This window comes from Pteropus medius, unplaced genomic scaffold (assembly GCF_902729225.1).
Source record: "Pteropus medius unplaced genomic scaffold, Ma_sr-lr_union100, whole genome shotgun sequence".
Lineage (NCBI taxonomy): Eukaryota > Metazoa > Chordata > Mammalia > Chiroptera > Pteropodidae > Pteropus > Pteropus medius.
Window position 1 is genome coordinate 11,207,133 of NW_024349799.1, and position 26,504 is coordinate 11,233,636.

At 40.9% G+C, this 26,504-nt stretch overlaps 3 protein-coding genes across 11 annotated transcripts in view; 1 reads left to right on the forward strand and 2 right to left on the reverse strand.

The window, feature by feature from the left end:
- The window catches only part of ADAP2 (ArfGAP with dual PH domains 2), a 33,956-nt gene extending 16,844 nt beyond the window's left edge, over positions 1-17,112 (reverse strand). For 2 of the 9 annotated variants that reach the window (XM_039886034.1, XM_039886028.1), the window contains exons 1-4: positions 5,821-6,019; positions 4,878-5,008; positions 3,159-3,250; positions 282-361 (exon numbers count right to left, since the gene is read on the reverse strand). In XM_039886034.1, coding sequence (XP_039741968.1) covers positions 282-361; positions 3,159-3,250; positions 4,878-5,008; positions 5,821-5,914 — 397 coding nt within the window. In that variant the 5' untranslated portion in view covers positions 5,915-6,019. Of the gene's footprint in view, positions 1-281; positions 362-3,158; positions 3,251-4,877; positions 5,009-5,820; positions 6,025-17,014 lie in introns of those variants that run through there. The other 7 variants (XM_039886037.1, XM_039886033.1, XM_039886032.1 and 4 more) reach the window with 7 other exon arrangements.
- On the forward strand, positions 16,880-22,375 carry TEFM (transcription elongation factor, mitochondrial). Its single transcript, XM_039886026.1, has 4 exons — positions 16,880-17,183; positions 17,986-18,449; positions 20,596-20,745; positions 21,576-22,375. The coding sequence occupies exons 1-4, from the start codon at positions 16,895-16,897 to the stop codon at positions 22,011-22,013; spliced, it is 1,341 nt and encodes a 446-aa protein (XP_039741960.1). The 5' UTR covers positions 16,880-16,894; the 3' UTR covers positions 22,014-22,375.
- Positions 22,376-23,958: 1,583 nt separating this feature from the next.
- Positions 23,959-26,504, reverse strand: part of ATAD5 (ATPase family AAA domain containing 5) — a 36,514-nt gene continuing 33,968 nt past the window's right edge. Inside the window, exons 21-23 of the mRNA XM_039886038.1 lie at positions 25,515-26,344; positions 24,909-25,067; positions 23,959-24,804 (exon numbers count right to left, since the gene is read on the reverse strand). Of these exons, the coding sequence (XP_039741972.1) occupies positions 24,726-24,804; positions 24,909-25,067; positions 25,515-26,344 (1,068 nt within the window). The 3' untranslated portion in view covers positions 23,959-24,725. The remainder of the gene's footprint in view (positions 24,805-24,908; positions 25,068-25,514; positions 26,345-26,504) is intronic.

Here is a 26,504-nt window from a genome sequence, read left to right on the forward strand (position 1 = left end):
CAGGGGCTATGTTATACAGGAGCAGGGCTGTGTTTCTGGTGGGTGAGTCTTCCTGCATTTTATATTTCCTGAGACAAATACGTTTCTCGGCCACTCAGACCATAAAACCACACCAGCTGATGAGTTGCTGTTTCAGAGGGAGAGGAACCCCTACCTGGGCCTCTGTGGCCAGCATGAGGGCAACAGATATTTTAGTAGGACCTTGTTCCTAATACTCAGGCACTTTGTCTTTTAAAACTCATTAGGACACAGACCTCAAAAGATAATGAAAATAACTTTACCTGGAGATGAGATAGTTTTCCCATCAGCCATAAATTCCTGTCTTTCATACTTAGCTCGAATCCACTGTTCCTTTAAGACCCTAAAAAGAGAGAATCTTTGGTCAGCTGTGTCTGAAGCATTTTCTTCCCACAGTAACTTTCCGAGACCCTGAAGCTGAGGGTAGGAGCGTCACAGCAGCTGCCTTATTGCCTGTTCAGGCTACCCAGAGTTTCTCAGCCTCGGCACTATTAACATTTGGGGCTAGGTAATTCTTTGTTGTGGGGGCTGAACTATGCTTTATAGGATGTTTAGCAGCATCTCTGGACTCTATCCGCTAGATGCCAGTAACATTCCCTCCTCAAATGTGACAACCAAAAATGTCTTCAGACATTGCCAGTGTCTCCGGGGGAGAAAAATATATTGTCCAGTGGGCTCTTTGAAAACCATTGGGCTAGTCCAATCCCAGCCTTTAGGTCAATGAGACCAGCTCCTCTGGACCATCTACTCTGTGCTTCCCACTGCATACTCCTGTCTTAAGTCCACAAGCCCCTTCCCGTGGTCTGCCCATGAAAGCTGGGCACACTACACTGGACAGGGCAGTGGTCTTGGGGTTTGACCACCTGGAACCTGGGCCCACTCTACCATTTATCCATTGTGTAACCAAGAGCAAGTTACTTAACTGCTCTGAATTTGGTGAATATGTCAATATTATACCTACCTACCTCTTAGGGTAGGTTTAAATGTACATAAAAGGCCTAGTACCATGCTCAACACAGAGTAGGTATTTAATGTTAGCCCAATCAAAAACTGTCTTCCATAACCCCTGCATAAAAACCACGCAGCCAAGAACAGACTTAATTCAATTGGGTTCCCCCTCGCCATTTCCAGGTAAATGTTCTAAGATTTATACGACCTCACCCTACAACCACAGAGACTGACCTAGGGCTGGGCTGGGCACCTGACCCAAAATGACCAATCAGAGCTCTACTCTTTTTGGACCAAAAGGAGCAAAACCAAGAGAGGGGTGGATTGGAAGCCCTTTCTGCTGTTGAGCTGGGAGCTAGAGCTGGGGACATGAAAGTGGTCCTGCCCTCAGCTACGTGAAAGAGCCCGGCTGAGGGAATGAGAGCCCCGGGCTTGTCCTTCCTGATAGTGGCTCCACCTCCGTCCTTCGTATAGCCTAATATCCAGAATCCATAAAATCTCCTTGTTCCTAAGCTGGTATTAATTGGGTTTTCTGTCACTTACAATTAAGAGTCCTATCTAATGCATGGCACAGTCCTCACTGGGACATTGAAGAGAGTGACCAAGCCCACCATGGAACCTTGAGCCATAGGATCAGAGCTGGAAGAGGGAATGGAAACTGAGGCCCCAGTCCTGGTCCTGGAGGTGAGGAATTTAGAGGAGTTTTAGAATTGGGAGGAAGAGGCTATTAGTATTTCAGCTAAAAGAGGTTAAAGTGCAGGGCTGTTGTTGGAGTCATGACAAGTAGTGTCTGTGTAATGCTGGCAGAAAGCCCAGCACACAGTAAATGCTCATCAAGTGCCTTTTCCCTTCCCCTTGGAGCAAAGGGCTGAGTGGCAGCAGCGAGGCAAGGTGAGTCAGGCCTTCTCAAGCTGAACCTGGCACGCCCTTCAACTGGGTCAGGGCCCAGGCAGCATTCCAAAGCTGACACTGGGAAATGGGTTAAAACTAGCATTTTGGATGACCTTTGAGATGTTTCACATAAATTATCTCATTTAATCCCTACCATCAGGCTACGATGCATGCATTGCTATCTACATTTCAGAGATGAAGATGCCATGATTCGGAGAGGTTTGTCTGCTTTCTCACAGCTAAGTCGTGGTAGAGTCAGGAAATGAAATTGAGATCTTCTGAGTCAAAAGCTGTGCCTCCCCTGCCACCCTACACTGTATTGCCAGTCCCAGGGTTGTCTAAGTACTGGGAAATTGCAGGACAACCAGGTACAATTGTATAATTTTGTGCATTTTCCAAATCATCCTGCAGAAGCTAGAGGACGATGGTGGCTGAAATGCAGCCTGCTTCCTGAGAGCCATGCCTCCATGAGGTTGTGCCTTCCCAGGGGAAGACAGCCTTTCTTTCCACTTACACAAGATGCTGTCTAGCAGCCCTGGGGGCTGAGTCCCTAGGAGAGAGGCTTGGGCTCAGGCAGTCAATCCTGCAGAAATCTGACCCCTCACCTCCAGGGGAACTGAACCATCCTGCTGCTTCACAGGACCCCTAAACTTCCCCCCATCCCTATTATATCGGATTTTCCCAATGCCATGGTACAGTCCCCCAGACTCCCAGCTCTGCCTTTACAAGCCTCAGATTTCTCATCTTTATCATGGGGATAAAGGAAATATTTATCTCATAGGGTTGTTGAGAGAATTCAACCAACAAATGCACATAAGCATGTAGCACAGGGCCTAGTATACAGGGAAAGCTCGATAAATATTAGTAGCTACTATTATTTTTATGGTTATTTTTTAGGGATCTGGGGCCCAAGCAGCTGCTTTGGGACAACCCTAGGCATAACACTTCATAGGAAGTAGCTGGAACACATTTGTTCTACTAGAATACCAGTGTTTCTCTTCTCTCTCAAATTTGCCACCACCTGTAGGATAGAGAACATTAGAGGCAAATGGGGCAGATCACAGAGAAAATGCCCCATTTCACGCCTCTGGTAACTGAGTCCCAGAGAGAGGAAGTGACAATTCATGCAGTAAAGGTAGAGAGAAGCTTAAATTAGGTCTATGTGTTCTCCATGACAGTACTAAACACTTTCCTAGATCCCCCTGATGACCAGGTCCACAGAGGAGACCACCACAGATAAGGGCCAGGAGATGGGGTTGGGGTGGGGTGGGGGAGGTGGGACCAGGAAATCACATACTCACAGGCAGTCATTGGCCTGGGGGATATAGTAGAAAGCAGGGACTCTGGCTTCATACTTGGCCTTCACCCGAAGGTTCCCATTGTGGGTCATAAACTGCAAGAAAAAATGTGAAATGAAACCACAGTCTACCCAGAAGGCCATTGTTCTCACTGGCTCCTAGTCTGAGTCAGGAGACACTCCTACTGGAGTTTGACAAGTCCCACCAGGCTGTCACCACGATGCTGGGAAGCCCTAGCCTGGAGCAATGAAGTGCTGTAACAATCATGCCTCATAGAGGCAGAGCACATTACAGTTCTCACATATTAGTTCATTTGCTCCCTTTAACCATTTTAATATTACCATCCCCATTTTAGAGATGAGGAAACTGAGGCTCAGAGAGGTTAAGTGACTTAACCAAGGTGACATAGCTAGTAAATGGAGAGCTGAGATTTGAAACCAGGCCTGTCCAACTCCAAAGCTCATGTTCTTTCTCCCACCCCCTCCACAGGTGGCCAGGACCCCCAGCAACAGTCCCTGCAAAGCCTGCAGAAGATAGATGTAGCTGGAGGCTGGAAGTTGGTGCTGGCCCCATAGAGTACCAGGTCTAGATGATCACTGGGGCCCTTTGACACCTGAGGGACCCAGAGACACATGTGTTAAGAGTGGCCTTGGCCAACAGTCAGCACTCAGTAACAGCAGTAGCATGTCTGGGGTGAAGGCAGTGTGGGAGGAAATGTCAGGTTTTTAATAGGGTGAACCCTATTCTCCCCCTCCCTAGGGGTCACTGGGCTGTATCACAGAATTTTCATGGGCTTTGGATCCCAACAGAGCAGAGTTCACATCCCAGCTGTGCCATTTATTCACAGAGTGACCCTTGGGCAATTCTTATCCCTGAACTTCAGAGATCTCATCTGCAAAAATGAAGAAACAATAACTGGTGAGTTCTAAGGCACAAAGAAATAACCTCCAGGTTTATGTGCTCGTTCACTGGTTTCCTGTCCTTCTCCTCTACCAGAATGTAAGCTCCATGTGGACAGACTTTATCTTGCTCTCTCCTAATACGCAGCACATAGTAGGCTTACAGTAATTATGTGTCAAATGAATAAGTAGAGCATCTAGCCCTATGGTCTACCACAGTGCCTGGCACAGAGTGGGCACGCAGTGGTCATGGGCCTACTTCCCCAATAGTCCTAGAAATCCTCAGCCAATGAGCACAGTTTAGAACTGCCTGTTCTCTCAAGATTTTCTGGCCAAAATGGTATTATCTAGGCTGAAGGTGTCCTCCATATGTCAGGAGAGCAAAGTGGTCCCTCTCCTGGCTAAGGGGACAGGAGGACGACTATAGATTCAGGATACTCAAATCAGGACACTTCTGTTCCAGTCCAGGACTTCAGCATTTCAGCTAATGAGAACAGCAACGGATGTTCTTACTTTGTACCGACATTGAGCCTGTGTTTAATCCTTACAGCAGCCCTCTGAAGGGGATAGTGATATTGCCATAATATAGATGTGGAAACTGAGGGCCCACACCTTGTAACAAGGTCATGGCCTCACAGCTTGTAAATAAACAAGTGATGAAGCTGGGATTTGAACTCAGGGTCTCTGTCTAAGCCACAACTCTAACAGGCTAGTTATTGCCCTTCTGGGCCTCAGTCTCCTTCCCTGTAAAATGAGAGCGCCATACCCACCGCCTCCACCCCAGCTCTGCTGTCCCAAGGCTCTAATGTGCACCCCTTGCTACCTCCACGATACTGTCGTCCCAGAAATCAAGTCTCACGGATTTAACTTTGCTGATGTCTGGGAAGTTGCGGTGGATGCCGGAACAGTTCAGACAGATGAAGATGCCCAGCTTGTAAGAGGCCCAGTCGGGATCTGCGGGGCGAGAGGGCAGAAGAGGAGCTGGGTGGAAATCTGGGCGAGGAAACCAGGGCCGGGCTGAGGGTGCTGGCAGAGGCAGGGCTGAACAATTAGGATTCCTGAGGCAATGTCCAGCTCTGCCCATGCCAGAAACCCCTTCTCTCTTTCCATCTCCCCACGTTGGGTGAACTAAGATACCAACATGGATGGAACCTTCATGGTCATCCCACCGGCCATGGCGGAGTGGCCACAAGGAATATCTTGGAAAGAGTCCCAGGGATGGGGGCGAAAGGCTGAAGTGGGCGCTAAGTGGAAGTGACAGGACTCCAGAGAGGAGCTGCACGCAAGTGGAGAAATCTGAGGTGGACCACCTCGGCGTCTGCAGGGTCGAAAGCTGCGGAGCAAAACCGCGTGAAGAACCGGGGAGCGCTTGGGGGCGAGGGAGGAGGCACTGCAAAGACAGGGGGCGCCGGTCTGGGACCCCTCAGTGCGCTGGATGTCTAGGTCCCACGGTATGGGAAATGGTTCGTTCGGGAGTAAAGACAGCAGGGACCGAGGCCTGGGTGGGCAAGGTGTCTGACAAGGGAGGTGAGCTGGATGGTCAGGGTACTCGGGTCCAGACTGAGGAGGAGGTTAAGGAGAGAGCGGTCGGAGGCCTGTGTCGGATATTCAGTGAATGGACTGGGGCTTGGCTCCGAAGGTGTCATAGGGTCACGGCCGGGTCCAACGAGGGCCCCGGGCGGGATCCGGTCTAAGAAAAGGGGAGGGGTCTGGAGGGCCGGGGTCCTGCTCCGGGTCCCAGGCTGCCCCCGCAGCCGCGCCCTTACCCGCGGCCCCGCAGTCGGCGCAGTGAGCGTTGCCGGTGCCCGCCGCCTGCAGCAGCTCCAGCAGCCGCTTCTTGTTGCGCTCGCAGTCGCCCATGGCAGGCTCCGCGGGTTCAGCGGGGCCCAGCCCGGCTGCCACCCGGCCGGCGGCAGCCCATGACCCGTGCTCTCTCCTGGGCAGGTGGAGTGGCACAGACCCCGAGCACCGCCCGCCTGGCCCGCGCCGCCGCCAGCTCCGCCCCTTCACGACTTTCCGCCCCTCCCCGGGCGCGTCCCATCTGTGCGCCAGCTCTGCAGACTACGCTCCGGCTCTGAGCTAAGGCGGGCACCGACAGGGATCGCCCCGAGCGCGGGGTTTGGAGTTGGCCCCAGTGGTCCCAGATCAAATCCTGGCCTGCCTCTTGCTGACTGCGTGACTATGGATAACCTGTTCAACTTCACTGGGCCTCGGTTTCCACCTCTGTAGAAGGAGAATAAAGGTTATATGCTTGCGCCTCAAAACTCCTTGGAAAGTCAAATAGACTCTAACTTCTATTACAGCTTTCTACTGATGTAGATTCTACATCTACTTAGCGACTTAGAGACATTCAAATACCACCTCCTCAGGAAGCCCTCCTTGATACCTAGCCTTTAGTAATCTCTCCCACAGCCCACACTAGATAGTCTGATATCAGTAGTTTTATTTCTGTTTCCCACAAAGCTCCTAGAAATAGTACCTGCACGTTTTTAGAAGTCCAATAAACAGTGGCATGATCGTATTCACCAGGAAGTGTAGTTTCACCAAGTGGACACACCTTGCCACTTTTATCTGTGAAGTCCCATCACTGTGAGGTATGAGCAGGGCCTGGGTGGTCTTGAATATGAGCATTTTATTCATCCCTTTCCCCTACCCTATCCATATCTTTGACATCATCCCCAGAGACCCACAGGCTCCTGGAAGGACACACACTACACACATTTGCCATCCCCTCTGTAGGTAAACACCCATCTGTCATATGCATGCGGCTTAATGCACACAGATGTTAGGTTTCCATCAGCTGGATGGCAGCTGATGTTGTAGCTGACTAACCTGAATCCCCAATTCAACGCATATATGCAGGCAGCCCAGTATAATAGAATGAATCCAGAAATCCAGGCTTTGAATCTTGGCTTCATCACTCACTAGCTATGTGGCCTTGGGCAAGTGCCTTCACTCCTCTGAGCCTTGGACTCCTCATCTGTAAAATGAGGATTTCAAGATCCACCTAATTGGGTCATTGAGATGTGCCAGTACATGGAGCACAAAGCCCTCAAAGCACAATGGCTCTTTTGCTTCCCCTGCGCCTCTGGTCGGCTCGTGGGATCCTCATTTGGAATGCTGTGTGTCATTTCCCATCTTTCCCAGGGTGAAGGAAGTCAAGCTCTAGGCCTAGGGTTGTGGTGGAGGGTAGGGTGGGTGGGGGACATTACCCAAAATAACCAGCCAGGAGGGTGTGGGGATTGGAGGTGGGGGTGGGGGGACAGGGAGGCCTAGCCCAGGAGCAGCTCCAAAGGAACCAATGAGAGAGCCCAGCAGGGTCAGAGGGCATAGGGCTGTTTACCAAACAGGCTGAAAGATGATTCATTTCCGCTGCTTTAGATGAAAAAAAAGAACATAAATAAATCTCCCAGGAGAAAGATGGGAAAGGCATCTAAGGTATTAAGGCTAGGGAGGGGGGATGTAGGGGGACAAATGACAGTTGAAGTTCACCATTTCTCTGCTGCCCAATGCCATTGCAAAACTGTGACGTTGGGGGTGGTTCTGGGGCACCCTGGTCCTCCCAGTTCTGTGCATTTCTGTCCACCCGAGCTATTCTCCTCTGGCACCTCGAGTCTCACCATCCCCTCCCTGGAGGTCCCACAAAAGGAAAATATAGCATCTCCTTTACTGTGAGGAGGCAGATTGAGAGCTTTCTTTAGTTTACCCTTTTGCCATCCTTATTTCTGGAAGTTTCCACTTAACAGAATTCTAAAACTTAAGGTGGAATTACAGGCATCAAGAGCAAAATGGAAGGAAGGAAGGAAGGAAGGAAGGAAGGAAGGAAGGAAGGAAGAAGAAGGAAGGAAGGAGGAAGGAAGGAAAGGAGAAAAGAGAGAGAGAAGGATAATGCTAATTAACAATTACAGTGTTTTACAGAGTTTCCCACCATTTGATCACATTTGGCAGCCGTCCGAGGGCAGTATGTCATCCTCAGAGGAGTTAAGTTACCCCAGAGCCAAATAAGGGGCAGTACAGGGACCTAAATTCAGGTCTCCTGCTAGAGTATCCACCAGACCCAGGTTATGTCCAGAAACTCCAGAGGATCAGCCTGCTCTTCCGTTAGTCCTCCCATTCCTGGATTATTTTTTCCATTTTTAGAAATATTGTGCTAAAATTTCTATAACATAAAATTGGTCATTTTTAAGTGTACAATTCAGCAGCATTAATTATATTCACACTGTTGTGCTACTATCTTCACTATCTATTTCCAAAACTTTTTTATCACCACAAGAGAAACTCTGTAGCCTGCTTATGGGTATTGGACAGGATCAAAACAGCTCAGCTCTGTGTTCTGGAACCAGAAGTTGCTCCTAAGGGAAGCACACCATGCCAAAGGCTGTTGTGACCAGGTGGACGCTGAGCATGGGGATCAGGGACCAGGGTTTGAGGGGCAAAGTGGGCTGAGGCAGGCCTGCCTCATGGGCTCAGTCCAAACAGCAGCTGCTGAGGCAGAGTGTGCTCTGTAAATAAAGCTCCCAGGGTCCCTCAGAGCACAAACGTCCAGCCCTGCTCTCAGGATCACTGTCTCTTTTGAGCCAAGCAGGACTAGAAGAAAGCCTTCAATCACATTCCCAGGCCTGGACTGGGCTCCAGATCCCCAGGGAATAGTCCACAGCTCCCTTGAAAATTTAAATAATTCTGTTTGTTAGTTTCAGAATAAAAAAAAAAACATAATTAAACACCATCCACAGTGATAGCCACCTTTATTCAAGAATTGCTTTGCATCAGGTCCCTTACACTCATTATTCCATTTAATCTTAAATACAACCCTGAAGTGTAGCCTATTTTATGCCCATTTTACAGATGAGGCAACTGAGGCCCTGAGAGAGAATTTTAATGTGTCCAAGTAAATGTGTCCAAGGTTGCCCAACTGGGATGATGCATATTAAATGATACATACATTTGATCTGAGATTCGACTCAAGTTTGCCTTGGGCTCTTTTCGTCAATATATTAGGTAGAACCATATGACATTGACTTACAAAAATAATAATGTCATGCAGTTTAACTTAATATGCTTTTAGTAGTTCCACCATCAATCTTCATGAACATTTTCATGAATTTTCTTCTGGTCTTTTATATATCTTTTTATATGATCAGGACCATATTTTTCAATATAACTTTGTATCCTTTTTTACTTTCTTTACATAATCTCATATTATTATATATGCTTCATTTTAATGGCTATGTAATATTGCACGAGGCATGTATATTTCCTTGTTGTTGGACATGTAGCTTTTGACAGATTTTTTGCTGTTATACATAAGGCTGTAATGAGTATCTTTGTGCCCAAAGCAAACCTCTTTAACACTGTACTTTCAAGCGTCAAACTCCACTGGAATTGCTCATTGGCTTACTGTTCTCTCTTACTCATCTAACTTCATGAGTACGGGGGCAGGTCAGTGGTGTCCTTTGTATCCCCAGCACCTGCCTGCCACATAGCAGGAATTTGATAAGTATTTGATAAGTAAATGAAGAAATGAGTATGGGTAAAAAATAATAAGCAATAAAGTGAGAAGACTTAGGATCACAAAAGTTTTCTTTTTTGAAGGAAATAAATCACAGGCAGGCATGTGAAACAGCGAAAAATCAAGTAGCCAGGCAAAAGAATCTGACAGAGTTTACCTATTTGTTTGTATATCCAATAGCACTTTGTCTTCAACAGGAACCAGCTCAGAACCCACTGCAGTACTGCCTAAGTGTTTTCTCATTCACTCATGAAATATTTATAAGGCACATACTTTATGCCGGGCATTGTGACGGGTACTAGGGATAAAGCTATAAACAAAGCAAACAGTCCTACCAACAGTCCTGCCTCTGTGCAGCTAGCTTATCTTCAAGTAGAGGAGACAGAAAATGAATAGAGAAACAAATATACCTATATACCATATGGTACCGGAGTGATAAATGCTCTAAAGGAAAACAGAATAAGGGGTTAGAGAAGGATGCAAGATGCTCTTTTCATAGGGAAGTCAAGGAAGCCCTCTCTGAGGTGATATTGGAAGGAGAGCAGAACTGCCACCCCAAAATATGCCTCTTTGGGATACTGATTATTTTAAGTTGGTTATTTTTAATATACAAAAGACTCACGAAGAAATTGATCTTTTCTCTCACTACCTAAAAATATTTAGATAGAGATCCTACTCAAAGAAGGGAACTATTGTTATAGATAACTGTAGTTTAATCTGAAATAGGTGTAATAGACAGGGAAGAACCCAGCAAGACCTATTAGATCAAAGTCCTGTCTGTGTCCTATTGTTAAAAATGGCCCAGCAAACATTTGTTTACCAAACGTTTGCTTTTCTAGCTCCATGTGAATTGCCTTCTTCCCCTTTGAAGTCCCAAGTCAACCCCACTTTCTCCTTAGCTCAAGATGATATATATAAGCCTTAACTGCCCGATTTGTCCTCCAGCCCCATGATCTTATGGAACCCCTGCACATTCATATGTAATTAAATTTAGTTAATTTCTCCTCTTAATGTATCTTATATCATTTTAATTATTCAAACAGCCTGAAGAACTAAGAGGAAAAGGGGACATTTCCCCCTTTCCCACAAATTGAAGCAAAGATCCGAAGGAAGAGTTCCAGCCAACCAGGCACCTATCTGAAAGAAAAGTGTCCCAGGAAATGGAAACAGCAAGTGCAAAGGCCCTGGGGTGGTAATGTGCCTGGGATATACTTTGTCCACCTCCTTTTAACACAGAGCTGTCCAACTCCATGCCATTGTGCTTTACTCATGCTGCTCCCTCTCCTCTTCCAGCTCCCTCCTCCTCTACACTACCCTCTTGCCCAGCCCCCACTGGCCTAGCAAATTCTGGCTTCCAAGCCCAGATTCAAATCTTACTTCCTTCAGCTTGCCCTTATTACCTTCATCTATGTTCTCACAATGTTCATATTTCTATTACAATAATCATCACAGTTGGCAGTGATCTCGTTAAGAGTAGATTGACGTATTCGTCTTTTTACCCTTGATGTCTAGCAAGTGCTGGGCCCCAAAAATAGTCGATCCATTTCTGTGACCTGTCCAGGAGAGGAAAATCCATAGAGGAAGCAGATTAGTGGTTGCCAGGGGTTGGGGGAAGGGAGGCCAGAGAATGACTGCTAAATTGGTACAAGGTTTCCTGTTGGGGTGTTCGAAATGTTTTGGAACTAGATAGTGGTGATCATTGCACAATATTGTGAATGTACTAAATGCCACTGAATTGTACACTTTAAAAAGGTTAAATATTGAATTTTATGTTATATGAAATTTGTGACAGTAAAAAAAAATGTTGGTTGAAATGAATGGATTTGAGAGCCTCATTACACAGGCAGTCCATCTTATGGAAGTTTGCATTCCGAATAAAATACAACCTGACAGAGATCCAGAGAGTTGAAAAGTCCAGTTGTGAAATCTGAAGAACCATAAAATAAATCTTGAATAAACAAGATAACTGAGTGTTTACATTTTCTATCATTACTTGGATCACTGAGTGAGAAGTTAGTAATAGAGGTTTAGTTACAGCTACGATTAAAGGAATTAGGGTGACATCCGTTGGAAATTCGATTTGAAATTGGAGTGCAACCTTATTGAACTAGAGTTTTAAAATTGGGTTCAAAAATCTAAAACTTCTGTTTAGTCATACCTAAATTAATTACATAAAGGATTATTTTATAAAGCATCTAGGCATTTTCCTCTTGATAATCACAACTCATCTCAATCTACATAATCAATTGTCTAATTAATATCTTTCATTGTATAACATTTCTATTCTACCTACGATTTATATAATTTTATTTTTACAATAACTTTGTAAAAGTGATACTTTGAGCTTAATTTTGCAAACGAGAAAACTTTCCTTATAGTAATAAACTGTCATACACATAGATAATATGTAGCAATGTTGAGCATGAGCCCAAGTATTCTGATTCTGGGTTTCAAATTGTGAATACTGTTTTTAATTTTGATAATTTGCTTAATAATTTTAATTGTGTGCAATACAAATAATAATAATAATAATAATAATAATAATAATAAGTAACATAAAAGCAGAAAAAATTCCAAAACTTCTCCCAGACCAAGATTAGTAGGATCGATTGTCTTTCCTCCACAAAATATTCCTGGTTGTGGAGAGCAATTCACAAACTATGTGCTCCCTGACCTGAATGGTCTAGGCAAGAATCAGCATCCTTTAAGGAGGTCTTGGCTACTTTTGCAGAGGTGAATGACTTTGAGGACTAAATAAACATCCAAACCTTATAGGATGCATATCTAATTCAAGTGGCTTGGAGAATTAAACTTTTATTTAAGTTTCAGTAAACTTTTATTTAAGTGCAACAAACATGCAGAAAAGTGCACAAATAATAAGTGTACAGTTTGATGAATTTTTAGAAAGTGCCCACACGTTTAACTAGCACCCAGAACTCAAAAAAAGAACATAACGTAGCATCCAAAAGGCTCCCATTCCCAAATGTAACCCGATTTTTATCACTATAAATTATTTTGTCTTTTTTTGTATAAGTATATAAGTATGTGGCTTCTTTCATTCAATATTACGTGTTGTGGGATTCATCCATGTTGCTGGGTGTAGCTGAAGTTTACTTAATATATGCATAATCTTTAGATGTTTGAGCTAATCCAGGTTTTGCTAATATAAATAGTGAGTGGTTCTATAAATATTCTATTAGGTTTAACTATGTGAAATTGCAATTTTTGTAATTTAGTAACTGTCAGAAATTGGCAATTTATGTACAGTTGAACTATTACATGTCTTTTAGTGCACATATTTGCATTCTGTTGAATATATACCCGGGGTGGGATTTCTGAGTCCTCAACTATACATATGTTCAGCTTTAATAGATACTGCCAAATAGTTTGCCAAAGTGATTCACACTTCTATCAGCATGTATGTTATGTGACTTCCGCCTCTTTGCCAATCCTTGGATCCATGGATCAGTATAAAATTTTTCACTTTAGCTATTCTCATGGGTGTGTACTGATATCACTGTGGGTTTTACTTTGCATTTCTCTGATGACTAATACAGGTGAACCCTTTTCATCTGCTAACTGATCATTTGAATATTCTCTTTAGGTGAAGTACCTATTCAAGTCTACTATCCATCTTTTCAGTTGGTTTGTCTGACTTTTTCTTATTAATTTGTAGAAATTTTAAAATATATTCTAGATATGAGTTCTTTGTTAGTTATATGTGTTGCAAATGTCTTCTTTCACTGGTATCTTTTAATTGTTAACCTAAAAATTAAAGGCCAAAGTTTGAGGCAACAAGCATTTGAGATCCAAAAAGAGTAGCTATTCAGGAACCACTGATTCGGGCAGAAACCCAAATAGTGTTCTGATTAGAAGACAAAGCAAGGGGTGTTTATGAGAAAGAGAAGGGGAACAATTACGTCAATAGAGGGAAGGCATTTCTATAGGTGCAGATAGTCTAACATAGTGACGCTGATTCCAAACAATGTTTTTAATTTTCAGTCCAGTAGTTATCAGTCTGGTTGCCATAATATGCTTTCTTGTTATCTTTGCAAACATATCTTTGGGACTTGTTGCTTTAGGCCCAGTTCAAAGGTTATTTTGCCCTGCTTTAACATTCCAAAGGTTTGAGGAATAAGATGTGCAAGGCAGTTCCTATGGGATGGCAGCTCCAGCTCCATTTTAAAGTGGCTCCATTTATATTATTTTTTTCGTTATGAACAAATGTTCTTAACTTTAATGAGGTCAAATTTATCTATTTTTCCATTATAATTAATGCTTTTTATGTCATGTTTTAGAAATGTTTGCCTATGTCGAGGTCATGAATTTATGGAACACTAATTTTTAGTTTTTCCCTTTTTTTGTATAAGTATATAAGTATGTGGCTTCTTTCACATAGTTAAACCTAATAGAATATTTATAAACTTAACCTTTTGGATGTTATATATATGATCATTAATTTACCTTTTCAACAAACAGTTAATGAATCCCTATGTGTACCAGGAAATGTGCTAGGTATTATAGGGCATATAATTATGACTTGTATCCCTTGTGCACTAGAGGGATCTGGAGAGGCTTGGAGAAGTGGCATCAATTGCTCCAGTTTACATTGTTAGTATGCTGAGTTTGGAACACAGGGTTAAAACACGGTATTGACTGGCTCCAGAGTTTCAGTACAACTACCGAACCCCTCTGTATCCAGTGGAATGTTGAGAGACCACGAATGGATTTTTGATATATTCTACTTGGTAGCTTCCAGATCACCTTGGGAAAATGTATAGAGTCAAATAAGAGGACAAAGACATGTAGTCAGAAGCAAAACAAAACAAAAAACCCTATAGTTCAAGACAGTATATATTGTTAGGGAGATATGAGTCAGTGCTGGAGAGAAGGGAGGGATGCATCTGGCTTTGGAAACAGGAGGCTTCTCGGGGCAGGGAATAGGGGAGCAGAATTCAGACAATTTTAGGAAGAGAGCATCTGAGGGAAAGGGTCTAGCAGGTGCAAAGCCGCAGAGGTGAGACAGTGGGAAATCCGAACCCTCTACTCACTCACAATATTGCTACTCCCAGAGTTCTCTCCTTCATTCACTGTGCTTTGCTCATACTCCCCGTCTCTCTGGCTCATCTCAGCATTTTCATGGGATAAAGTGTCCTCTGTATGCTGATGGCTTCCAAATCTATACCCCAGCACAGTCCTCTCCCTTAGCTTCAGACTTACATTTCTATCTACTAAACATCTCCACCTTATGTAGCTTTAAAAACGAATCGGTGCTTTTAAAAAAATGAAACAGGAAATATCAAGGAACATTATATGTAAAAACACAAAGTATTTTTAATGGAGGATATGTTTCACATGTACATCTATGCGTCCTGGGTCATGGTAAAAAAAGTTTTAAAAACATAAAAAACTAGATAACAGGCTAGACATAATGATGCAAGGAGTAGGAGGAGCCAGGGATACCTGCATCCGGGCAACAAAACTAGGGAAGTGAGAAGGAACTGGTTTTGGGGGAAGATGACGACTTTCATTTTGAACACATTGATCTGGTTTACAGTAAATCGCGCATAGTGGTTGCTTCTTTCCCTACCACTTCCAGCTTCCAAATTCTGAATGAATGCTCTGAGGAATGAGGGATTTTACCCTCAAGCTCATTAATAATTAGCTCTCGATAAAAGGTAATGCTTTAATGAGGAACTAACATTTATTGAATCCTTATTATATGTCAGATTCTCTGCATCCGGTTTTTAACAAGAAATCCTCTTAACAGACATGTGAGACAGGTACTGTTATCTCCATTTCACAAATGAGGAAGCTGAGGCTCAGAGAGGATGAGAAACTGTCTAAAGTTGTGCAGGTAGCAAGTGATTTGTTGCATCTTGCCAGTGAACTATATCATCTCTGAAAACATCTATCACCATTGCTCCTTACAGCCTCACGTATTTGTTTCCTAGGGCTACTGTAACAATTTACTGCAAACTGGGTGGCTAGAACAATAGAAATTTATTCTCTCGGTTCTGGAGGTTTGAAGCCTGAAATCAACATGTCGGCAGGGTTGGTTCTTTCTGAGAGTGAATCTGTTCCATGCCTCTCTCCTAGCCTGTGATGACCTGCTGGCGATCCTTGGCGTTCCTTGGCTTGTTGGTGCATTGCTTCAATTTCTGCCTCCATCTTCACATGGCTTTCCTATGGTTGTCTTCTTGTAATGACACCAGTCATATTGAATTGGCTCCCCACAACACACACACACACTACAGTGTGACCTCATTTTTTAACTTTAATTATGTCTTCAATGACCCTATTTCCTAATTAGGTCACATTCTGAGGCACTGAGGGCTAGGACTTCATCATAACTTTTTGAGAGCTACAATTCAACACATAACATCTTATTAAGTGGAATAAGAAAATTACTTCCTATTGATTTGGAGGATTTTGCACAAAAAGTTGACTTTATCTCTTGTTAGAGAAATATTTCAGTAATTGTCAGGATTCCTAGAATTCCCATGAGTAATTCTTATGAATTACCTTCTCCCCATCTCCTGGGCAATATCTACACAGACGTTGCCTCCTCATAAAAATACGATTCCATCCACCTTTCCCTCCAAAAGCTACTTTTCTCCTGACTTTCTGTTTTTTCACAAAACTAGCTAAAGTCTCAAAGTCTCCCCATCTTCCAGAAAGAATCCTTTTTTTACATTCTCCTTACACCTCCCAATTCAGTTCCTTATGGTTGCCTGTCCCTTGAGAAGATATACTAGCCTCCCACTTCTCTCCTTGCTCCCAGCCTCTTCACCTCCAAATCAGCTTTACACTTCTCTACAAGGTCAATTTTCTAGAAACGCGTCCAATCTGACTCCACAAAAGCCTCAGTGGCTTCCGGCTACCTGGTGGCGCTCCATCCTGCATTCAAGGTCCAACCAAGTTTAGCGCCAGCTTCACCCCCTCCTTCCCTTCCAAATGGAATACTGATCCCACTGTAAAGGTCCCGTGCCACAGCCACCTCCTCCTACTTCGCTCTTCCCTGCACTCCCGCCTGCACACCGTTTCCTTGCTGAGTTCCTGAAACACCTCGCATCTCTCCCAGTTATTCTTTTCTACCTGGTATTATTTGTGTAAACGTCTAAGCTCCCCCACCAGCCTCCGCTCTCTGCTCCCCAGGAAGGGCTCCAACGGAGCTCATCGATCTAAATATGCCTAGAACAAACTCAGGGAGTCTCCCCGAAGGAGGAGGGACCTTGCCAAGTACAGGCTAAGACTTGCCTAGCCGTTTTCTTCCCAGAGATTCGGCTCAGCTGCTGTCAGGGGCCGGTAGGGGCGAGAACATTCCCTAGATGCAGTGGAACGAGTCTGCGGACCCCCCAGGGAGACGGGATCCCAGCGCAGAGCCTCTCTGCAGGTACCCGGAGGCCCGCATCTCAGTCGCTGCCCGCCCACTGCTCAGGGGCACTCACCTCCCGCGGGACTCCGGAACGCCGCCTCCGCCAGAGTCTCTTCGCGGACAGGCCGGGCACTTTTGGACGAAGCACGCAGGAAGCGGAAGTCAGGGGAGGAAGTTTGGACTGTGGGAACGTACTAATTTTACTTGGAAGATGAACGTCCTTAGTGTCCTCATGGCAGGAGGTAGAGTGCCTGGAATGTCGCGCTAATTTCCTGTTTGCCCTTAGCCTCTGGTCCTGGAGTATATTCTCTTTCAGGTCCCATGTCCAAGTCTCCTTCTTGGAGTCCCAGCTGAGCTGACCGGGCGGTTCCGGTCCCCGAACCTCGGAGCGACTATGCTTTCCTGGACTAGGGGGTCCGTGAGCTACTCCTTCCCGCAGTACGCGGCGGGCCGAAGGTTCAGATTCTAAAAGCCGCTTCTTACCTCTGGCTGCATTATTTTCCTGTGGCTGCAGCCGTGGGAGTGATTTTCCTTTGGTTTTACAGAATTGTTCCTTATATGGTTTTTCTTATGCTTGCAGAAACGTAGTCTTGGTAGAAATCTTGAAAAGTGTGCAGAAGAAAATAAAAACCGTTCTTAAACATACCACTCGGCTAAAGCATTTGTTATGAACTTAAGAAATTTAATTTTATTTGGTTCTACCGGAAGAGAAACTAGTGAAAATAAATGTCAGAAACATTAGAGTTGAAATCATTGTTTTAAATTCATGCTTCTTGATGAGCTTAAGATTTCTAGATAGTAAAACTTAAGACTTATCCACAAAAATCAGAAGACATCTCTTGTGAGTAAAAACAACAGAAAGCCCTATTATTTATATATATGATTTTAAAATTAAAATTGATGATTCTCCAGGAGAAAATTTGGTTCACTAGTTGTTAAATTATGGGAAAGTCTATGTCATTTTGCAAAGGTTCTGACCAAGTTGCAACTAACACTAAGGAAGTAGGACATCCCAACTTATATTTTGTTAAATTTTCTTTTTAGGGAGGTGGAGATGTTTTCTAATTCCATCACGGTCGTCCGTTTTCCAGGCACTACATAATTCCTGCTGTCAGAAAAAATCCACTGCACCTAAGAAAATTATTTCCAATGTTGCTTTTTGTAATGAAAATACAAAGAAATCTGGAAATGAACTTGACAAGCTCTTCTCTTCAGAACAGCAGGCTTCCATCTTGCACGTGTTGAATACAGCATCTGATAAAGAACTTGAAGCTTTCAAATTGCTTCGTGGGAGAAAGTCCGTCAATATTGTAGAGCACAGAGAAAAGTTTGGGCCATTTCAGAATTTGGAGAGTTTAATGAATGTGCCCTTGTTCCAGTATAAAACTACCATTCAAGTTTGTAACTCCATTCTTTGTCCAGAGACTGGAGGGAAAAAAAGAAAGTCACAGGAAAACCGGCTCTTGAGAAAGCTCATCAAACCGGAAATAGGAAGAGAGAGACTTAAGGTATACCCTTTTTCTTAATGTTTGTTATACTACCTAAATATTTGAGAACCTACTTTGCAAAACACTATTCTGGGCACCAGTTGGTAGGCCCAGACATACGCATATTATAAGATAACCTATTATACAAAGTAGTATGTGATCAGTATCAAAGAATGAGATATATAGTTTGTTAATTTGGGCTATGACTGCTGGGAAAAGTCTACTGGAAGAACTCAGCTTGGATCTTGGAGAGAGAGAGGCAAGCTGAAAGAGGAGGGTGTTCTGGAAAGAAAGAACAGTGACATAGAGAAGTAGGTCTGTGCAAGGTTTATTTAAGAGGAATGTTGAGATATCTGACTGTGTCTGCTAGTTATGTTGGAAGTAATGAGAAATTAAGATGCAAAGATAGCTTATGGCCAAGGAGTGACTTTAGAACATTATAGTTGTCTTTCCAGTAGGTTTAAAGTTATTTTCTGCCCCCATCCTCCCTTTAAAAAGCGTTCGGAAAGGAAGTCTTTTTCATTGTTGTCTGAAAAAGTAAATATTAGAATTACTTGACACATCAAACATTAAACCTTGGAGGAACTTGGGTCCTATGTTGCACTACTTGATAAAATATTCTCATCCCATAATAATCAATTTTTATGGAGTTTTCAATTTTGGAGAGATTACAGATACTCTTTGAAAACCGTTGAAAGCTGTGGACACTCTTCAGGAAAAATATAAGACAGCTAGCTAGACAGACATACATACACAGAATATTGCAGCAACTTTCAGAGGACTTGCAGATTTCATTCATCTGGACTCCTAATAGAACTCCCACTGATCTGAAACATTTGAACCAAATTTTTCACGGTTTGGATTTTCATTCAAACTTATGGCTAAAACTATTATTTATACTCAGATTAGTGGAGTTACATCTTATTCAGAGGCCTAGGTTCTAAACTTAGTTTGTATGGAGAAAATCATGCGGTAAAGCCCTTGAAAAAAATCTTTTGCTGATGAAGTACTGTAGGCAACCTGGTTCAGTAATTCTTATGCACACTAAAGCTCAAGGATCATTGAACTTAAGAACCAAAAGAAGGCCTGTATTTTGTAGATGTCTGGACATCTAAACTATTCTGCCTTTAATGGATATTTATCCATTCCTTGGCAGTGAGAGGGAGATGGGTATAGGATTATGAAATGTTCCTGCTTATCTGCCTCTGTATCTATAGAACATATTAATTTGTCCATATAACTAAATGAACCATGTGGGAATGAGGTGATGCCATTGTATTGTTTCCAGCCCAGACTTCGCACAGAGCTAAATCCATATATCCAATTATCTATTACATACTTCCCCTTAGAAGCATCCTGAACAAAATAGATTAAAAAACTTGTTTCCCCTGACCTTCCATCTGCCTCCTATCATCATCTTGATTAATGATGCCAGTCACTGAAATAAAACTGGAGTTACCCTAGGCTCCTTGATCATCCCACATATCAGTTCTATTCACATTATCTCTGATGTTTCTTATCCTTCTCACTGCTACTGTCTTAATACTGTCATGTAACAGTTACCTAGAACAAATCCCTATCTCTAGTCTAGCCTCCTCTGGTCCATCTTCCACAAAGCTGTGATCTTTTCGACTGTAAATCTCATGTCATGCCTGAATGTTACATGCTTTAGTTGTTCTCTATAGCTCTCAGGATAAAGCAAGTTACCCCTCTGCCCTTTTCCCAGTTGCATTCTTTATTCCACTGCCTGAGGTGTCAAACCATCTTACCATGTGGACATCTGGATGAAATAACTTCCCGTTTACCATTTTACTCATTCTCCTAGTCCTCCAGTAAGTCTTCCCTGACCATTTCTCCTTTCTACAGTGTAACTATTGTATGGTGATATTTCTTATAATGTATGGCTATGTTCCTGGTTTCCCAGGATCTAGCACAGTCCCCAGCAACATTTGCGTATTTAAGTGCCTACTTTAAGCTAGGTGTTGAGGACAGTTAAAGGTTCTTTATCTGTAAACTGTTACTGGTTACCTTTTGATAATTTCTCTAAGAATTCTTAGTTCATGAACTGTAAATGTATTTCTATTACCTAATTTCGATTTGTTTTTTAGCTTAAATTTTCTGTCAAAATTAGTTTACACTTGCAATTAAAGCAGGCTTTTTGTTTTAGGCAGTTAATAGTATCGTATCCATTGTTTTTGGTACTCGAAGAATTGCCTGGGCTCACCTTGATCGTAAATTGGTAGTGCTAGACTGGAAGCAAAATGAATGTTGCCCGTTGATGAAAGGAACGTACTTATCTTCTGTCTACTTAGAAGAGGTAAGGCAGTTACACCTCCAAATTCCTACCTGCTAGAGCTCCTTGTACAGTTTAATCTTCTAATCTTAAAAGGAATGTAATAAAATAGTAAGAATGGATTTTCTTGTAGTTATTATTACCCTGTAATAAAATAGTAAGAATGGATTTTCTTTTAGTTATTATTACCCATTCCAATTATGTTTTCCATCACCAGTGATTTTTTAAAAAATTGAATCTTTCATTTATTTCAAGAAATGCCTATATAGCAAAGGCAGCTACTGAAAAGAGCAATGGTATATTATTTCTAAATGTTATAAATCTTCAACATCTATTCAGAAAGCTTATTTTTTAAAATGCTATCACTTATTTTCTCATTTGAGTCTTTGAAAGCTGAGATGGGCAATAATTATCACCCTGATTATACCTATTAAAACTGGTTCAATCAAGCATCTGATGTGATCAGTCAGTTGCAGAGGTGATTGATTTTAAGCTCGTTCTTCTAACCCTATGCTCTACCCTAGAAATTTTTAAAAGGTTAATAAAAGTTTTAAGTTGTCTGATCTTAAAGCCAACATAGATTTTAGAAATTATGAGCCCATTTTACAGATGAAGAAAGTAGTACTTAGGAAGACTAAATGGCTTGTCTTAGCTCAGTTTGTGCCTGATAGAACCATGACCAGAACTTGGCTGTCTTGACTCTTCTATAAATGCTTTTCCAGTTACTTCAAAATTGTCAATAGCAATATAACGTAAGTTATATATTTTAAAAACAGAAGTGGGACAGAGAGGGGACCCAAACAATGAAACTTAATGACTTCTGCTCATTTATGTATTTTTTTTTTTTTTTAAAGATTTCTTCAGTCATTTCAAAGATACCTAAAGCAGACTTTTATGTTCTGGAAAAAACAGGACTTTCAATTCAGAACTCTTCTTTGTTTCCGATACTATTACATTTGCATACCATAGAAGCCATGCTTTATGCCTTATTAAACAAAACTTTTGCCCAGGATGGCCAACATCAGGTGCTGAGCATGAACCGAAATGCAGTGGGGAAGCACTTTGAACTAATGGTTGGTGACACCCGGACTAGTGGAAAAGAACTAGTGAAGCAGTTTCTCTCAGAGTCTGTACTGAAAGAAGAGCCTCGGGTATTCTTCCCAACAGATAAGATAGTCCACTACAGACAGATGTTTTCGTCTACTGAACAATACAGAATAGAAGAGTTATATGATTCATTATTACAAGCTGTTGCCTTCTATGAATTAGCAGTGTTTGACACTCAACCTTAAAATTCTGATAATATATAATGTTTTAATGTTAAATTATATTTATTAGCTTTAAAGTTGCAAAAACCAACTGTGTAGAACATCCATATTAATGGAGAAGAAAACATGTTTTGTAGACGTTTAAAGTCAGACTTTTGGCTCTTCAATGGTTTACACAATAAGCCAAGGCCAAATCAATAATTATGAGATTCTATGCCTTTATAGTTTTAAGTGTTAAATAATAAGATAGCCCCTAAACAGCCAAAACGAGAAACAAAGTTATCTTTAAAAGCAAATACCATCTATACTAAAGAATTTGCTGAAATAGAGAATGAGTTTTTCTGAGTGGTGCTCATTGTGGGAATAAAGTTAAATATAACTGATAACACAACTTGTGGAATCCTCTTCTTATTCTGTAAAAAGAATGTGATTTGATGCACTACGTCCAAAAGGTGATTTTCATCAGCTCAAGCTATCAAGCACAGAACAAGCCAGCTTTGTCTAATTATTAGGCTCATTATATTACTTTGAAATCTTTTACTTGACAGACCATCTTTTGAGAAAAGTAGCACTATTTTTCCATTATATCTGCCTTAGTCCAAGCCTATGTAGCAAAGGCAGCTACTGAAAAAAGCAATGGTAGATTATTTCTAAATGTTATAGATCTTCATCACTATATTCATAAAGCTTATTTTTAAAAATACTATCACTTATTTTCTCATTTGAGAAAATATACCTCACCTATACTGAACCCAGGTTTCTTTGATGTCAAAGCATTGTCTTTAAAAGTGAAATATACTTATTGGGGAAAATTTCAAATAATCAGGAATGTATAAAATAAGTGGAAGTCCTCCAGCACCTTGAAACTCCTTGGAGAGTTTAGGATACACTCTAGACTTGTTGCCATACACATGTAAAACTCTACAGTTGAATGGTTGTATCATAAATATCCCCACCTTGGAAATGTAGATATCTCAAACTATACATGTCTAAAATCATTCTCTTCCAAACCACCTCCTTTGCTACTGTTTTATACTTCGGTTAACAGTCTCACTAACCATCCAGTTGTTCATGCCAGACACGTGGTATTATACTTCCCACATTATTTCTGGAAATAGCTATAAATGAAAATGTGTCTGTTTTAGACATTGGTAGGATAGGATCCTAAGTATTGAAAACTCATCAAAATTTGCTTACTTTTATCACAAAAGTATATCTAAATCTTACAGGAATTTATCACCTTTAAGAATAGAGAAAAAAATTTTCCCCAAATTATGTTAAGCCTAAAATATTAAATGTGTCCCTCTTAAGAAGGAAAAAATCTCAGTTATTCTTGATTTTTCATCATTTAAATATAATTCTATGGACTTATTTTAACTTTAGTTCCTCAATTATTGAGGGTTATCAGAATTTCCTAATAATAAAAGACCAGATTAACAGGTAAGGGCTCTTCAGGTAATGAACTCTGTATTCGATAGAAAAAAAATTTATATACGTTAAAAAATGTTTTGCGTCTTATTCTCTCTTGTACAGGACAAAACCTATAAGATATAGCCTATATCCAAACCTATATAATATCCATAATTACTCACGTGATTATATCTAGAACTCCTATTTAAATATGGGACATGTCTTTAATTTAATCAACATATTACCAATACAAGAAAAAGTAGGTTAAACAAGAGGTAAAAACATCTTCATATACATTTTAAGCAGGTATCATCTATATTTTTCAACAGTACAAAATCAGGATCTTTTTGAGGTGAAAATGTAATTTACCAGATAATTTAACTGAATATTAAGCTAATATAAACACCTGAAATAGAAAACTATTTTCAGGTACACCTGATTATGTAACTGCAAAAATTATTGTAAGTGAAATGTGGTACTTTACAATCTTATAATTAAAAATACATACTTTCTCCAAAAACATTAAATGAAAATGGCTATTATATATAATCTCCTTCAGTGGAATCCTTTGTTATGGTTTTAATGAATAGCAGTTTATCCAAAGTAGATATATTAACATCATTAATATCTTTATGAAATAAAACATCAATGATATAAAAATACAAGAAAAATGTACAAGGCAAGTGATTTAAGTTGGCAAAATATACAAGATATCACATATCTTGTTGGTAAAAAACATGAAAACTACAATTCGTAATCTTGATTTCACAGTCAACATTTAATGATTCAATGGTAAAATATGTTGGAGCATGCTAAAATTTATCAGGAAGATCTTTTTAAAAAATGAAGCATGATTTCTCAGGAAGTTTTCTTATGAATTATATATGTAATTCTGTTATTCTGGACTGTGTAAACTTATTAAAAAGGTTATCACCTAGGAGATTCATATTAACTTGAGAGTACTGACACTTGGTTGTAGATAGGTGGATTAAAAGGTACCAGGAAAGGGGAAAATTATTTATTAGTGTAGCACTGAAACATCTTTAGAACTATTTTGGTGAATTCTACCTCCTAGAAACAGCTCACTCACAAAAATACTCCAACAAAGCTAAATCAGATAATACAAAAAATTCAGAAAAAAAAACTACCACATCATAAATACAATTTGTAACACAATTTTTTTCATTTTAAATATTTGCACACTAATAAAAAATATACAGTCTGTTTTAAATGTACATTAAGAGAAACTCTTACATGAAAATCAATATAAAAATGTATCTTAGGGACCACATCACAATCTGTACAAGGCATTGGTAATGTAGAATATTAAGGGAAGCCAGCTGCCAAAGTGTTCACAACCTCTTTTGACATGTTAAGGTGAATTCCTTCAAGATAATGCAGGAACCTGTCAAAATTACAAGGAAAATTATAATTTGTTAATATTTCTATCAGATGAAAATACTAATCTTGAAATTGCTTTCTAAAATGTTATTTTTATAGAGCTTTTACCTTCTTTTACTTTTTCCTTGTTCTTTTAGCTTCTCGGTCCTACAAATGTTTCGAAGAGTTGGCAAATATTCAATTATGCTAGCTTGTCTATTACCCAGGTTCAGAAGAGATCGACTAGAAAATACGCTTTTAATGACTGCTACCCTCTTCCAAGAACAGCTGTAAATTAAAAATAATGCATTACTTTTTTAGTGCCCAATAAAAATGCAACAATCTCAAATACAACCAGCTTCTGGTTCCTGCTTCTCCTTGCTTCTGGTCTAGTCTAGATTAACTAGATTCCAGATTAATTTCCTTTATCATTTCAACCCATCAACCACTCCCATACTGAAATATCTCTAATGGCTGGCTACCTGCTCTCTACCACAGCAAATCCAAACCCTTTTCCCTGTCATTCAAGAGTCTCCCAATTCTAGCCTACCCTAATTTCTCAATTTTCTTCCCAGCATTCAGACTAGTCTCCTTAACTGTCTCATTAGAACTACATTACTGATATCAAAGGCTTACCATGATCAATAAAGCCCAGCATTTCAAAATTAGTAAGAACCTAATAATTTCCCCTTTACCATTTATTATTGAAAAATAAAAAGTAAAAGGAAGACTTACTCTAAATTAGCCACTGACTGACTAAAGTATACATTGTTGCGCTTTTGTGAAACATTAAAAGTAAGGTCTTTCGTTGGATCTCTGCCTAATTTCTTGCAAGAATTCAAGGTTTCCAATGCTTTGGAAATAGTAGAAGAACACTTAGTAAAGCTGAGAGCCTCTACAGCTGCCTTTAATTCTCCAGAGCTTTGAGAAGTCCATCCATCACTGTTCTCAAGACTGAACTCATCACAAAGTCCACTTTTAACCTTTCCATTTGTCCAACTAAAGTCATTTTTACCAAGTTCCTTCTGTTCCCTTACATCAGTTAAAAGGGCATCTAAGAAGGACATGTTATCCATGAACTCAGTGAGAGAATTTAAACAGTGAGAAATAAGGGCAGAACATTTTTTTTCTGCTGGTGTTTTAGGAGGACAAGGAATAGATTCAATGTTAGACTCTAAACATTTGTTCAGTTTCTTTGTCTCTGGATTGCTTTCTTTGGTTTTGCTTTCTTCTGAATTTGAAGATGATGCAGAAAAGTCCAATCCGGTGTCAAATAAGTCACTATCATCTAGAATTACCATCTTTTTCTTATGTTTCTTTTTTTGTGACTTTTTAAATGGCTTCTCTCCTTCAGAATGTTTCCTAGCAAGACATTTCATATTTTTTGTTGCTGCACTGGTGTCCACACTTACTGATGAACCACAAAGGTTTTCTGTTTCTGAAATGATAACAGGTAATGGTAGAATGAACTCAAGATTACTATATAAGAAATCTACATTCCGCATTTGGAATTCTGTAAGAAGCTGGATGAGCTTATGCCATTCTTCCTTTGTTCTGGTTTTGTGCTGAAAAACAATTTTGAGTAAAGAAATGTTATAACAATACATAGTTTAAACATTTTTCTACCCATATGAATATAGTGTCATTTGTATTCTATTTTCAAAGTAAAGAGTCACTACCCCTCATTTTATTAATCTACAGTCCCCTAATACACCAAAATAGTAC

Coding starts and splice junctions, on each gene's coding strand:
- TEFM (XM_039886026.1), top strand. CDS start 16,895: ATGCAGTGGAACGAGTCTGCGGACCCCCCAGGGAGACGGGATCCCAGC. Junction 17,184..17,985: donor TAGTGTCCTCATGGCAGGAG/GTAGAGTGCCTG, acceptor TTTTCTTTTTAG/GGAGGTGGAGATGTTTTCTA. Junction 18,450..20,595: donor TAGGAAGAGAGAGACTTAAG/GTATACCCTTTT, acceptor TTTTTGTTTTAG/GCAGTTAATAGTATCGTATC.